We start from the raw sequence: 13690 nt of genomic DNA, 5'->3' as shown, positions 1-13690 counted from the left end.
AGCGCAAGCTGTCACCAGACAAAAATACAAATAATCAGGAGAGAAGCTCAGCTTTTTGGAGGCCATGTTGGGAGTTAAGTGCTTTTTGCTTTATCAGATTCACACCACACAAATTCCAAATGAGCGAAAAAGCCTGAAAGCTCTAAGAGTGTGTCTGAAAACCTAATTTAATAAATATAAATACATCTGCGGGTTTTCTACAGAGTGTGAAAAGGACAAAGTTAATCTTGTAGTAGTCAAAAAAATACATCTTAAGCTTCGGGTGGTGATCGAGGGGAAAGTAAGGCTTCCATTTTGACAGTTGAGATGCGGATGAACAGATGATTGACGATGGGAGGAAAATGTCAGGCTTGTTGACACTTCAGGTGTAATGTTTAATTTTTTTGGACAAACAGTTTGATGGGACAGAAACAGCCGATCCGTCTGTGTCTCTTTAAAAAATTCACCTCCGGGAAAGGAAAGTCAGTGACTAAGTAGCTGTCGGTTTAGCTGACACGAGTAGGAAAAAAACATCTTGCCTCAGGAAGTAGTGCAAACGTTGACCTACTTGATTATTGGCTGATGGCTTCTTCCCCCAAAATAAATTACTAAGCAAAAGGAAAACCAATCTACAGAGAGCATGATAGGAAAGAGTGATATTCAGTAGGAGTCCCAGCCGTAGTTTTCAAACCAAAGCCTGACAGGCCATGGAAGCTAAAAAGGGGCGTCAAAAATCTAAAAATGGCCATACCAGGAAATGTGACGAGAAAAGGGAGCTCACTCCATGATGGCCCGATAAATGATGGGCTCAATGTAGTCCTCTCTGTATCGAGAGTTGATGACGCGTTGGCGTTTGGAGTTCTGTTTGACGTCCTCCTGGGCGAATAGCTCGAAGCGCATGTCCGACGCCACCGACTGCGGGAGGGGGAAAAAAAAGGACATGTTTGAATCCACGCGGGACAACCCCGGCCGAGAGCTGGGGACGTACCAGCCGCGACTTGACGCGCTTGGGCAGATCTTCGTCCAACGAGTACACGTCTTCTCGCTTGGCGGAAATTTGGGAGCCGTCTTCAAATTCCACCTGAAGTCAAGCAGACGAGCTTGTTAGGAAACAGGCTGAAACATGAAACACATGCACTCCAAAGTTGAACATTAGATGTTGGACAAAACCATTTGTCGAGTGACGGAAGTTGCTTTAGATTCATGTGAAAATTCCTTTCACATGAATCATAAAGTCTTTGTGATTTTTCTGCGTCACCGGTCTGTGTAAACCGCACCGACTCAAAATGAAGAAATCACAGGCAATCAGTTCATTTCCCAGAATCGACGACATCGTCATGGTGACTTGGGATGGGTACCTTTCACATTTAAATTAATACAGTACCAATTCCCAGGACCTAGGAATGAACACCAGTACTCAATGGTACCAATTTTCTGCACTTTTGTGCGTGTTCAAATGTGTTAATAAATGTTAATTGTTTAAAAACAAAAATCTATTTTTTATTTTATTCAACATTTAACACTGAGCTGTGTTGTTCAGTCATCTTTTTCTTACACGCTTGTGTCTCATTTCCAAGTACTGTACTATATCGTTGACTTCGCGTGCAGTTGCAATTCCAAGACGTTAGATGGCAGTAGTGTATACACTACAGTGTGTTGCCAGGTAGCCTTTGCCGTTACGTTGAATGTGCCAGTCTTTTCTTATGTTGAGTGTTTATACTCTAAGTATTGTACTTATTACACACCAGTTGTTTGATTGAAACTTGCATCTTATTAGTAGTTTTTATTACCACATTTAGAGGTGTTGAAATTGCCATGTGAAATCGCTAATGCTAACTCTGTAGCATGTTGATGGCAAATCCAATGTAAATTAGAATCAAGCTAGTGCATTTTGAAAAGTGAAGCTATACCCCGGATTTCCACTGAATGTGGTACAGCTGTGGAACGCTGCCGCCACAGCCTAAAACCAACTAATAACATTACAGGTATATATCTTGGACAGTTATATGGGGTCCTTTGTCAAATACCAGCTGATACAGAGGCTGGGGAAGCAGGGTAGTGGGGAGCAGACGTTGAATGAGACGTGTGTGTTCTTGTATTTCTAGCCTTCTTGAAACATCAATAGAATAGAATAGAGAATAGAATAAAAAGTACTTTATTGATCCCCGGGGGAAATTCAGCACCACAGTTCGCTCACAATAGACAATAAACATTTAGGTATTTTTACATGTGAATAATATAAATACAGTCTTTTATACAGCATTATTCACATGTGAATAACAAATAGTCTATTATACAGCATTATTCACATGTGAATAATATAAATACAGTCTATTATACATTTAAGCACAGTCAAAAAGGAACATATGTACCATAAGTACCTTCCATATAAGGACCGGTGAACAAGTTAGGACCGACATCATGGTCCCAATAAGGAAAACCATTGCATCTAATAGAGAATGTCTCATTTGCACCCCTGGTGGTGAAATCTAACAAAATTAGGGTGGTCCCAAAAAGGAGGGATTTTTCAAATTGACTGTGTGTCGGTTTTAAATGTGCTCCCCCTCTGGCCAACGTATGTAATAAGTGTGTGTAAGAAATTGACATGCCCCCCTTTGGCCAAAATTAATACAAAAATAAGATAAATATGTTTATAGAGACATACTGTAAATAATGAAGATTAAAAACCAATTACAAATTCCCCCCCCAAAAAATTTTACTAAAAGCTTACTTTTTTTATATTTGCATAGTATGTATATATTATTAATGTTGTAAATACAAATCTTTATATATCTGGAAAGGGTAGTCCTAAAGAGGTAGGCATTTTTCAGAGGTCTCAAGAAGGTAACAAATACGTGTGTATGTGTGTGTGCGTGTGGGTGTGTGTGTGTGTGTGCGTGTACAACGTTTGCAAAAGGTGATGTGAATTAATGCTGTCATTCTGCAAGGCACAACTGTCGCCCGCCTGTGGGTATTGATGGACGGCCAAGCTCCGAGACATTCCGCGGTGTTACTGTTCAGCAGCCGTTACGTATTTCAAATTTGCTTCTGCTACTCTGGAAAGACAGAATAAACGGTTTGTGGTTCGCTTTGCTACAACTCCCCTTATTATGTGATTACGCGCAAATTCGAGAGGTCTGGTAAAAGTGTGCACTATTTCGCTGTACGGTAGAAGCGCAACAGTGCCAACGGCGGAGATGTTCTGGTGCTGTCTAGCAAGCGTTACACGTCCAGTGAAGATCCAGAGTTACTGTTTGTTAGAATAATTTTATCTAAGTTATCACAAAAACTTTGTGTTTCAATGAGTTCCCAGCGAGAAGCAAAAACATGTCTTTGAACCTACCAAGAAGGCTTGTAAAACTCCACTGTGTAGGATGGAAAGCAACATGAAGGGGTTTCTGTTTTCTTTCATGTATTGCAATCAACAGAAAGATATTGATTTTACCCAAGGACTACAAAGCGGAGAGAGGGCAGGATCTGCCCAAGTTCCAGACGACCTCTTTTTCAACTGTTTTACGAACTTCTTTTGAACTGTTTTACGAACCTCTTTTTGAACTCTTTTACGACCTATTTTTCGAACCGACCTTGTCTGTGAACTGTTTACAATCTTTCCTGTGAACTGTTTATGACCCTCGTCCCTTAGAAACAGCTGTTGCCGTGTGGTCAGAGAAAGTCCAAATAAAAGAAGGAGGCATGCAATCTTTTGGCAGAGCGTGCTTAGACACTGTCCTAGGGTACAGTGTTCATGCGTCTCTCCTCAAATTGAGCCAAATTTAATTCTGTCTCTGTTTAATTCTTTGCTTCTTGTCTTGTTAAATAGATGTCATCCGTGTTTGAACCTGACACTGTTCTTTTGAGCGCCTTCTTCTTACTTTGTTGGTGTGGAGAATTGTAACAATACCCAAAGACGTTCCGACCTGCTCTGAATGCTTGACTTCTTGTTTATCGCCCAAGTGCTTGAGTCTGTGTGAGTCTGCAACTGGAGGCATCAAAACATGGAATCGATTTTGCGTGAACCGTCACCTATAAAATTTGGTACCCATCCTTAACGATGACCGTTTAAAAGCTTTACCAGCTGATACACAAGTCAAGGCGTGTTGAAAGCAATTGTTGCTGTCCAGCAAGTATTCTACACGTCACCACTGACACTGGAACTGACGTCGTCACTGATCAAACGTTGGGATGGATTCTGTGCCGCGCTACGAATGCGCACAGATGAGTTCATATGGGTCTTCCGTTACTGCTCTAAGGTGCCAATTTTGTGAGATCTGTGTTTGAAAGTGGTGAAGGGTACCCACAGTCACTCAAGAGTTAAGTCTGTTGATGCTGCCTGGAACAGGAATGGAAGAATAGAAAAAAGCCAAGTAGCAGTTTGTTGACGGTTAACTTGGACAAACAGTGTAATATTTACACTGTATCATACCTGTCAACCTTGAAGAAATGTTATGAGTACTCCCCAGCCAGAGCCACCCGGCTTATGGACCAAATGTCAAGGTATTTTTCCTGATTTTCGCGGGAGTTAATTTACAGCTCCCCCCATGGCGGATTGCACAAGTGAAGATACTACGCTGTGCACAGACCACACAGGATTGGCATGCTGTAAAGTGGTTTTCTAATTACCTGCTCGATAGAACACAATGTGTCCTCCTCGTCTTTCCTCCCTGTGTTAAAGAGTGTACCTCATATTAGGTCCGCTGTTGTTTTAAATAATCTCGGTGATAATGTGTCAGATACTGCGATCCATCTTTATGCGGATGACGTGGTCATCTATGGTTCATTCTCCTCTGTAGCGCAAACCTTTGAGCTCCTGCATTTGATGTTGCTTAGTTCCAGCTAAATCAGCTGAGACTGGTGCTAATTCCAGAGAAATATAAAAGGTGATGTTCTTTTCAAATGGCAAACGACTGCCATTGAACTAAGGTTGTACGGTATACCGGTATTAGTATAGTACCGCGATACTAATGAATCATATTCGGTACTATACCGCCTCTAAAAAGTACCAGTCCGCCGCGCCCCCGTCCTCGTCACGACATTGCTGGTTTACGAGCAGCAAGCATGTTCGGTAGCGCACAATCACGGAGTACTTACAAACAGACGATGTGTGTAGACAGATAAGGGAGAATGGACGCATTTTGGCTTAAAAACTAAAGATAAAGGTGAAGTTATAATGCCCACCGGAAGAGGTACTTTAAGACATGGCTAGCTAGCTAGTGGCTAACATCCAGCCCCAGTCGGCAGCTACTTCTAAATTCCTAATCCTCGCCTCCATGGCAACAAATAAAGTAAGTTTCTTACAAGTATCATTATCACTGCAGGACGAGGAATAGCTAAACATGCTTCACTACACACCGTAGCTCACTGGCGTCACAATGTAAACAAACGCCATTGGCGGATCTACGCCTAACATTAACTGTAATGATACCAAGTACAGGCGTGTATCAAGTCGATACTACTATGATTATGTTGATATTTTTTGGCATCACAACATCTTCTTTCGTTTTTTTTAAAATTTATATTATGTTTATAAACTCAGGAAATACGCCCCTGGACACGTGAGGACTTTGAATATGACCAATGTATGATCCTGTAACTTCTTGGTATCGGATTGATACCCACATTTGTGGTATCATCCAAAACTAATGTAAAGCATCCAAATAACAGAAGAATAAGTGATTATTACATTTTAACAGAAATGTAGACGATGTGAAAAGAGACACTACATTGAACATTCCAAAAATATCAACTGCTTATAAGGTTGAACTTGAAATGGTCACGACATAAGAACTTGGAAATAATTATTTATGAGAACTTGCCCCGGGTCTCCACAGGTTTCAGCAAGTCGAATCTAAGACTTTTTAAAGACCATAATACGGCGTGGCGAAGTTGGTAGAGTGGCCGTGCCAGCAATCGGAGGGTTGCTGGTTACTGGGGTTCAATCCCCACCTTCTACCATCCTAGTCACGTCCGTTGTATCCTTGGGCAAGACACTTCACCCTTGCTCCTGATGGCTGCTGGTTAGCGCCTTGCATGGCAGCTCCCGCCATCAGTGTGTGAATGTGTGTGTGAATGGGTGAATGTGGAAATACTGTCAAAGCGCTTTGAGTACCTTGAAGGTAGAAAAGCGCTATACAAGTATAACCCATTATAATGAATATAATTGAAGACCATTTCATATCCAACCGGACAGAAAGTACAAAGACATAAAGGAAAATCAGAGGGCAAGAATGAATTGTAGATATATGAATTCATTCACTCCTCTTTCACATTGGAAAACAACACGGTTAAACTAACTAAATACACCAGAAGCCTCTCTATTGTAAACCAATTGAAAAAGATATTAGCAAACATAATAATAGCCATTTTTCAGATTTGCCATGAAACTGTTTTTTTTTTTTGCAAATGGTGCATTGTGTTTTCATGCAACGACTAGAACATTAGCAATGGTAGAGGAAAGCACAACATTATATTGTCTAAGGAAGGGACTGTTAGCGGTTAACTTGCAGTGTTTTTGTATCTGTCAGAATTGAGCAAACAGATAAAAATATCTACAGTACTACCTCTGTATCTGTACAAAGTTGTGACAAACAGAGAGTGCTAACGGAGTGAAGGCGTGGAACGTCACCTCGCTGGGGGGGGGGGGGGGGGGGGGGGGGGGGCCTGAGCTAGTAAGGGCTCTGGAACCAGTTCTCTCGAGAGGGGCTGGACTCTCTTCCACTCTGGCGTTGCCAGCAGTGAGAGGCGACGAGCTGGGGTGGCAATTCTTGTTGCCCCCCGGCTCAAAGCCTGCACGTTGGAGTTCAACCCAGTGGACGAGAGGGTAGCTTCCCTCCGCCTTCGGGTGGAGGGACGGGTCCTGACTCTTGTTTGCGCTTACGTGCCAAACGTCAGCGCAGAGTACCCACCCTTTTGGGATTCACTCGAGGGAGTACTGGAGAGTGCTCCCGCGGGTGATTCCCTCGTTCTACTGGGGGACTTCAACGCTCATGTTGGCAGCGACAGTGAAACCTGGAGAGGCGTGATTGGGATGAATGGCCGCCCGGATCTGAACCCGAGTGGTATTTTGTTAATGGACTTTTGTGCTCGTCACAGATTGTCCATAACAAACACCATGTTCAAACATAAGGGTGTCCATATGTGCACTTGGCACCAGGACACCCTAGGCCGCAGTTCCATGATCGACTTTGTAGTTGTGTCATTGGATTTGCGGTCTCATGTCTTGGACACTCGGGTGAAGAGAGGGGCGGAGCTTTCTATCGATCACCACCTGGTGGTGAGTTGGCTGCGATGGTGGGGAGGATGCCGGACAGACGTGGCAGGCCCAAACGCATTGTGAGGGTTTGCTGGGAACGCCTGGCAGAGTCTCCTGTCAGAGAGAGTTTCAATTCCCACCTCCGGAAGAACTTTGAACGTGTCACGAGGGAGGCGCTGGACATTGAGTCCGAGTGGACGATGTTACGTACCTCTATTGTCAAGGCAGCCGATTGGAGCTGTGGCCGCAAGGTGGTTGGTGCCTGTCGTGGTGGTAATCCTAGAACCCGCTGGTGGACACTAGCGGTAAGGGATGGCGTCAAGCAGAAGAAAAAGTCCTATCGGGCTCTTTTGGCTCATAGGACTCCGGAGGCAGCAGACAGGTACCGACATGCCAAGTGGTGTACGGCTTCAGCAGTCGGGGAGGAAAAAACTCAGACATGGGAGGAGTTTGGGGAAGCCATGGAAAACGACTTCCAGACGGCTTCGAAGCGATTCTGGACCACCATCTTCCGCCTCAGGAAAAGGAAGCAGTGCAATGTCAACACCATGTATGATGGGGCTGGTGTCCTGCTGACCTCGACTGCGGATGTTGTGGATCGGTGGAGGGAATACTTCGAAGACCTCCTCAATCCTACCCGCACGTCTTCCTATGAGGAAGCAGTGCGTGGGGAATCTGTGATGGGCTCTCCTATTTCTGGGGCTGAGGTTGCCGAAGTAGTTAAAAAGCTCCTCGGTGGCAAGGCCCCGGGGGTGGATGAGATCCGCCTGAAGTTCCTTAAGGCTCTGGATTCTGTGGGGCTGTCTTGGTTGACAAGACTCTGCAACATCGCGTGGATATCGGGGGCGGTACCTCTGGATTGGCAGACCGGGATGGTGGTTCCTCTCTTTAAGAAGGGGAACCGGAGGGTGTGCTCCAACTATCGTGGGATCACACTCCTCAGCCTTCCCGGCAAGGTCTATTCAGGTGTACTAGAGAGGAGGCTACGCCGGATAGTCGAACCTCAGATTCAGGAAGAACAGTGTGGTTTTCGTCTTGGTCGTGGAACTGTGGACCAGCTCTATACTTTCGGCAGGGTCTGAGGGTGCAAGGGAGTTTGCCCAACCAGTCTACATGTGCTTTGTGGACTTGGAGAAGGCATTCGGCCGTGTCCCTCGGGAAGTCCTGTGGGGAGTGCTCAGAGAGTATGGGGTAATGGACTGTCTGTATGTGGCGGTCCGCTCCCTGTATAATCAGTGTCAGAGCTTGGTCCGCATTGCCAGCAGTAAGTCGGACCAGTTTCCAGTGAGCGTTGCCCTTTGTCACCGATTCTGTTCATAACTTTTATGGACAGAATTTCTAGGCGCAGTCAGGGCGTTGAGGGTATCTGGTTTGGTGGCTGCAGGATTAGGTCTCTGCTATTTGCAGATGGTATGGTCCTGATGGCTTCATCTGGCCAAGATCTTCAGCTCTCGCTGGATCGGTTCGCAGCCGAGTGTGAAGCGACTGGGATGGGAATCAGCACCTCCAAGTCAGAGTCCATGGTTCTCGTCCGGAAAAGGGTGGAGTGCCATCTCCGGGTTGGGGAGGAGATCTTGCCCCAAGTGGAGGAGTTCAAGTACCTCGGAGTCTTGTTCACGAGTAAGGAAAGAGGGGATGTTGAGATCGACAGGCGGATCGGTGCGGCGTCTTCAGTAATGTGGACGCTGTATCGATCCGTTGTGGTGAAGAAGGAGCTGAGCCGGAAGGCAAAGCTCTCAATTTACCGGTCGATCTACGTTCCCATCCTCACCTATGGTCATGAACTTTGGGTTATGACCGAAAAGACAAGATCACGGGTACAAGCGGCCAAAATGAGCTTCCTCCGTCGGGTGGCGAAGCTCTCCCTTAGAGATAGGGTGAGAAGCTCTGTCATCTGGGGGGAGCTCAAAGTAAAGCCGCTGCTCCTCCACATCGAGAGGAGCCAGATGAGGTGGTTCGGGCATCTGGTCAGGATGCCACCCGAACGCCTCCCAAGGGAGGTGTTTAGGGCACGTCCGACCGGTAGGTGGCCACGGGGAAGACCCAGGACACGTTGGGAAGACTATCTCTCCCGGCTGGCCTGGGAACGCCTCGGGATCCCCCGGGAGGAGCTGGGCGACGTGGCTGGGGAGAGGGAAGTCTGGGCTTCCCTGCTTAGGCTGCTGCCCCCCCGACCTGACCTCGGCTAAGCGGAAGAAGATGGATGGATGAAGAAGGCGATGATGGCTTGCAAGCCAAACAGAGTTTGGATGTGAATAATGAGGAGAACATTCAAATTTGCTAAGCTCATTTTGTATCTGGTATGTATGAATATATTTGTACCTGTTTTTTTTTTTATAACTTTTTTGAAACATATTGTTAATAAACAAGGACTAGTTTTTATCTAAGCATGACTAGATGACATTCGCAAATCTTCCTTGCTTTCCTCACCCCACTATAAACTGAGTGTAAACACTGAACAGACAACCTTTATAGCTTTTAATGTCACTTGCTGTATAAACTTGGAGAAAAGATTAGGCAGCACAGAGGTGGTGTGCGATTAAATCTGACCGGGCAGCCTACTTTAGTTTCTTTTTGTAGTAACGCTAGAGCATCCACAAAAATCCAAACATTTTTTAATTGAATTTTTGACATTTTAAGGCCTTAAATTCAAATTGATTTAACACTTTAAGACTTTTTCTTTAGAAACAAGTCGTGTTTTCCTTACAAGTTTGGAGAAGCATGACCACTCTTATGCATTTGCTAGATAATGGAGAGTTGCTTTTTATGAAAGCACCAGACAGATTTTTGAAAAAAACTGGATACTGTATATCAATGTGCCTTACACAGGAAACAGAACGTCCTTGGTGTGTTGGTTCCTAGAGCCAACACAAGACTTGATAAAAAAAAAAGCCTTCAGATTTGCTGCTCCATGGTCATGGAGTAAATTACACAAGGATCTTAGGTTACCTGAACTGATCACATAGGGGGAATTTCAGGCCATTTTAAAAATCGAGAACATTTTTCTATTGGGCACTGTACTTGTTTTTAAATTGTTTTCATTAAAACCTTTTATGATGTAAGTAATTTGTGCTCCTGTTTTTGTTGTATTTATGAAACCTGTTTTTGCTGCCCTCTTGGCCAGGTCACTCTTGCGAATGAAATTTCAATTTCAATTTCAATGAGTTTCTACCTGGTTAAATAAAGTAAAATTAAAAACGAAAATGTGTTTTATGATTTAAATGAAAATTATATGCAATTTCAGTCTTTTTAAGCACTTTCTATGCTCTTAAAACACTCCATAGACCCTAAGACAGACCTGGGCATTGTACGGCCCGCGGGCCGCATCCGGCCCTTTGCGCATCCCTGTCCGGCCCGCGTGAGGCCAATCATAAATTACAAAATACATTTCAAAAAGTATCTATGTCGAGTGTGCAATACAACGGTGCTGCTTTTGTTTTGAAAAGTGTTATTTGTATTACTTCCGTGTGGACGTATGCGCGTGTGCGATTGTGAGTGAATTGAACGGCGCAATTACAAATTACAAAATAAAGTTTAAAAAACATCTATGTCGTGCGCGCAGTACAACTGTGCTGCTTTTATTTTGAAATGTGTTATTTATGCCGTATGTCCGGGGGGAACCTGTGAGTGAAGGTGCATAGAGACAAGTGATGAGACGCTAAAAAAAGAAAAGTTGATGAGGAATGGCGTGTTTCCAACAAGACATGGACTGCTAAGTATTTCTTTACATAAATTAATGGTAAAGCCGTGTGCTTAATGTGTGGTACACAGGTTGCTGTGTTTAAATATCATTTTAATCGCCACTACACGAAGAAACACGAGGGAAAATACCGGAATGTGTCTGATGAAGCGTGCGCAAGGGAGGCTGATGCGTTGATGGTAAAACTGCAAACCCAACAAGGACTTTGTGCCATATTTCACACCCCCAGAGATGCAGCCGTCAGGACAAGTTTCGTCATTTCTCACAAAAGCGCCAGAAAAAGTAAGGCGTTTTCTGACGGAGAGTTTATTAAGGAGTGCTTATTGGACTTTGTTGCGCTGATAATGCCCGGAGACATGGACTGTTTTTCGCTAACTTTGGATGAGAGCTCTGATGCAGTCAATTAAAGAGACAACCACAGGTAATGACTTGTTCACAGAGGTAAATGGGTGTTGGGACAAGCTGGCAGGTGTGACAATACAATCCACTTTATTTATATAGCACATTTAAACAACAAAATGTTTCCAAAGTGCTGCACAACAATATTAAAAACAATATTCAAATATTATCCTTAGCTCCACCAATGACTGAATAAAAAGAAAAAACAATTACATATAAAACCAATATAAAAAACAATATAAAATAAATATGATTAAAAACTATTTTTAACAACAGGTGGTTGTCCAAATCTGATGGGGAAAAATGTTGGATAATGCAGGATAAAGTGACCATCAAAAGCAATCTGCTTTTGTATAAAGTTAAGTTAGGTTAAATTAAATTATTATTATTATTATCATCATTATTATTTATCTTACGGTATATCAAAAATAATATTGAGCAAAATTTAATTGAAATATTGTCGTGTGGCCCTCCAGCATTGCTCGGGTTGCTTATGCGGCCCCCGGTGAAAATTAATTGCCCACCCCTGCCCTAAGACCAACAAAATTTTGACATGAAAACTTAAATTGGTCCTTAAATCTCAATGGTACTTTAAAATCTGCAATGCACTGAGACTGTAGTAAGTTAACCCTGAAGTGGCAAGGGAACATTGTATACAGGTACAGAGAATATATTTTTAACAATCTTAATATTTTATTTTACAAACCCTGTTTCCATATGAGTTGGGAAATTGTGTTAGATGTAAATATAAACGGAATACAATGATTTGCAAATCCCTTTCAACCCACATTAAATTGAATGCACTACAAAGACAAAATATTTGATGTTCAAACTCAAACTTTATTTTTTTTTTGCAAATAATAATTAACTTAGAATTTCATGGCTGCAACACATGCCAAAGTAGTTGGGAAAGGGCATGATCACCACTGTATTACGTGGCCTTTCCTTTTAACAACACTCAGTAAACATTTGGGAACTGAGGAGACACATTTTTGAAGCTTCTCAGGTGGAATTCTTTCCCATTCTTGCTTGATGTACAGCTTAAAGGGAAACTTCGGTTTTTTTCAACCTGGGCCCTGTTTTCATAATTTTTTCTGTATATGTGAGTGCTGGATAAAACATTTTTTGAGGTCGCGCCAGTATTGAGCAGGGCAGGCAGCCTCCAGCCCAGCTAACGCTCGTACACAGGGCAACTGGCTCTCGTCAAAATTCGGCCTATAAACATGCATTTTTTTCACACTGACAGGCTCAGATAGTTACAATGAGTGTCCGACAACATACTAGAAAGGAGAAATTAACGTATGTCTCTACCTTTAGCTGGAGATCGCTGTTTGTTGTGAGCAGTGTCCAAATCTCACCACGCTACAAATCTCGTTCCGAAATCTCGCGATAACTCGCGACAAAACACCGGTGGAAAAACAGTTACCTGACTGAGGTGAAGAGAGATGACTGAAGTGATTTTCTGTTGGATTACCGAAGTAATCTTCGGTAATCCAACCGGTGGAAAAACAGTTACCTGACTGAGGTGAAGAGAGATGACTGAAGTGATTTTCTGTTGGATTACCGAAGTAATCTTCGGTAATCCAACAGAAAATCACTTCAGTCATCTCTCTTCACCTCAGTCAGGTAACTGTTTTTCCACCGGTGTTTTGTCGCGAGTTATCGCGAGATTTCGGAACGAGATTTGTAGCGTGGTGAGATTTGGACACTGCTCACAACAAACAGCGATCTCCAGCTAAAGGTAGAGACATACGTTAATTTCTCCTTTCTAGTATGTTGTCGGACACTCATTGTAACTATCTGAGCCTGTCAGTGTGAAAAAAATGCATGTTTATAGGCCGAATTTTGACGAGAGCCAGTTGCCCTGTGTACGAGCGTTAGCTGGGCTGGAGGCTGCCTGCCCTGCTCAATACTGGCGCGACCTCAAAAAATGTTTTATCCAGCACTCACATATACAGAAAAAATTATGAAAACAGGGCCCAGGTTGAAAAAAACCGAAGTTTCCCTTTAAGTTGTTCAACAGTCCGGGGGTCTCCGTTGTGGTATTTTAGGCTTCATAATGCGCCACACATTTTCAATGGGAGACAGGTCTAGACTACAGGCAGGCCAGTCTAGTACCCGCACTCTTTTACTATAAATTGCTTATGGGAAAAAAATAAATGTACAAAATCAGGAGCCTCCTGATTTTTATGTAATGAAGGTGTCCAAATAACGGGCATAATTTATTCTTAAAGCAACGACTTTAAATGGTTTTAACTACTGCAATATGTATTATAGGTTAATTAACATGAGTTAGACAATTTCAGCTTATAAAATGTGGACATAGGCGACATTGTATTAAATGCCTGTTGTGTCACCTGCCA

General features: G+C 43.3%; 1 protein-coding gene across 1 annotated transcript in view; it reads right to left on the bottom strand.

The window, feature by feature from the left end:
• Window positions 1–344: 344 nt before the first annotated feature.
• kdm4ab (lysine (K)-specific demethylase 4A, genome duplicate b) overlaps window positions 345–13690 on the bottom strand; it is a 50542-nt gene continuing 37196 nt past the window's right edge. Inside the window, exons 22-23 of the mRNA XM_062022254.1 lie at window positions 968–1060; window positions 345–894 (exon numbers count right to left, since the gene is read on the bottom strand). Coding sequence (XP_061878238.1) covers window positions 757–894; window positions 968–1060 — 231 coding nt within the window. The 3' untranslated portion in view covers window positions 345–756. The remainder of the gene's footprint in view (window positions 895–967; window positions 1061–13690) is intronic.

This window comes from Entelurus aequoreus, linkage group LG16 (genome assembly GCF_033978785.1).
Source record: "Entelurus aequoreus isolate RoL-2023_Sb linkage group LG16, RoL_Eaeq_v1.1, whole genome shotgun sequence".
Lineage (NCBI taxonomy): Eukaryota > Metazoa > Chordata > Actinopteri > Syngnathiformes > Syngnathidae > Entelurus > Entelurus aequoreus.
Note: the sequence above shows the minus strand (reverse complement) of the source record. Positions and strands in the feature narration are given on the sequence as shown.